The following is a 1,348-nucleotide window of genomic DNA, read 5'->3' as shown; positions in this document are numbered from 1 at the left end:
ATCAGTTTTTTACTGGTAAACATAACCATGAGTGTCATTTCATTGAGAATTTTTAATTCATGATATAGAAGAAAAGTCAGGTTCATATCTATGCAGCTTTAACCCCCACACCTTCTCTCAGAATTGAAAATGGAAAGCTTTACCTTCAGTATTTGTCTCCTGCTTATTCCATGACTGGGAGGATAAATGGCCTGACTTTTTGCGAGGACTTGTGCTCACTTTTCTCCAAGAAGCATTCTCACCTCTTTTCTTACTACAATTTTTGTAACTTGAAACCACGGATAAAGGAAAATTTCCTCCTTTAAAATCTGCTATATAATTATCTAGCTCTGAAACAAAAGTAGAACAATGTTAAGAAGAATTGAGTGTTGCAAATGGTTCTTCTTTGACCACCTTATACAACTACTTAGTTTAGTGACAGTAAATGCTTTTTAACCACACACCTCCCATCATAACTACAGTTATGTTTTCAGGAAGTTTTAAAAAAGGAATCAGTTAAAAGCCCCACTTTGGCAACGTACAACTACTTGCCTTTCAGACTGGTTGTTCACAGTTACCTGTTCTGGGTAGAGGACAGCCATGCAGAACAGCTTTATTTAGCAAGATACTGAGAGCAGCTTTAACAACAGCCTGTTGACCTTGGCTAGGATTTTTTTTGGCTATTGCTTGTCCTGGTACAGGTGATCTTTTCACAGAGGCTCTGGAGAGTATTGCTTCTTGAACTCTGGGAGCTATCACAGCATTCCATAACTTGGACATCCACCTGTAGGCACACAGACAATCCCTTAACTTCGGAGACAGTTACCAAAACCCAAGATTTACACTTTGGGTAACATACCAGATTTTGCATTTTCTGGAAGCACATATAATTTGGACTTTGTATTGTACCCCATTTCAGAGAGGAATTGATTTTATTTAAGGTAGGGTTTATTTGTTTGTTTTATATTAAATTATTTGACCTAACTTTCTTCAGGTCACTTTGGCAAACTATTTACTATCTGATGCTTTTCCTCCCTCAGACGAGGACTAGAAAACATCCTTTTCATTTTAAGGCTAAAAGAAAGAATGTCCCAGAAAGACGTGTGTTCATGTATAGACAAAAAAGGCCCCTTTCACCTTTGCCAGTGCATGGAGAAGTTTCCATGCTTGCAGGTGCCCATTCATAGCGCATTTGCCACCAGCGTGGGGAAAAAGGAGGTATTCAGTTATGATTGCACCCTTTCCAGTATTCTCCCATTTCCAGACTTGTCCAGTTTACAAGACCTTTCTATTCGTACAGCTGCCTTGCTCTCACTCTCCTGTTGTTTATTTGATGTATGGTCAACTGTGTTTCCAGGATGCCGTGGAT

The 1,348-nt window shown here is 39.0% G+C and overlaps 1 protein-coding gene across 1 annotated transcript in view; it reads right to left on the bottom strand.

The window, feature by feature from the left end:
- The window catches only part of LOC104160671 (cortactin-binding protein 2-like), a 9,299-nt gene extending 8,540 nt beyond the window's left edge, over positions 1–759 (bottom strand). Inside the window, exons 1-2 of the mRNA XM_009698859.1 lie at positions 558–759; positions 144–329 (exon numbers count right to left, since the gene is read on the bottom strand). Of these exons, the coding sequence (XP_009697161.1) occupies positions 144–329; positions 558–759 (388 nt within the window). The remainder of the gene's footprint in view (positions 1–143; positions 330–557) is intronic.
- Positions 760–1,348: the final 589 nt, after the last annotated feature.

Source organism: Cariama cristata, unplaced genomic scaffold (genome assembly GCF_000690535.1).
Source record: "Cariama cristata isolate BGI_N322 unplaced genomic scaffold, ASM69053v1 scaffold35744, whole genome shotgun sequence".
Classification (NCBI taxonomy): Eukaryota; Metazoa; Chordata; class Aves; order Cariamiformes; family Cariamidae; genus Cariama; species Cariama cristata.
This window is presented reverse-complemented; position numbering and strand designations above follow the sequence as displayed.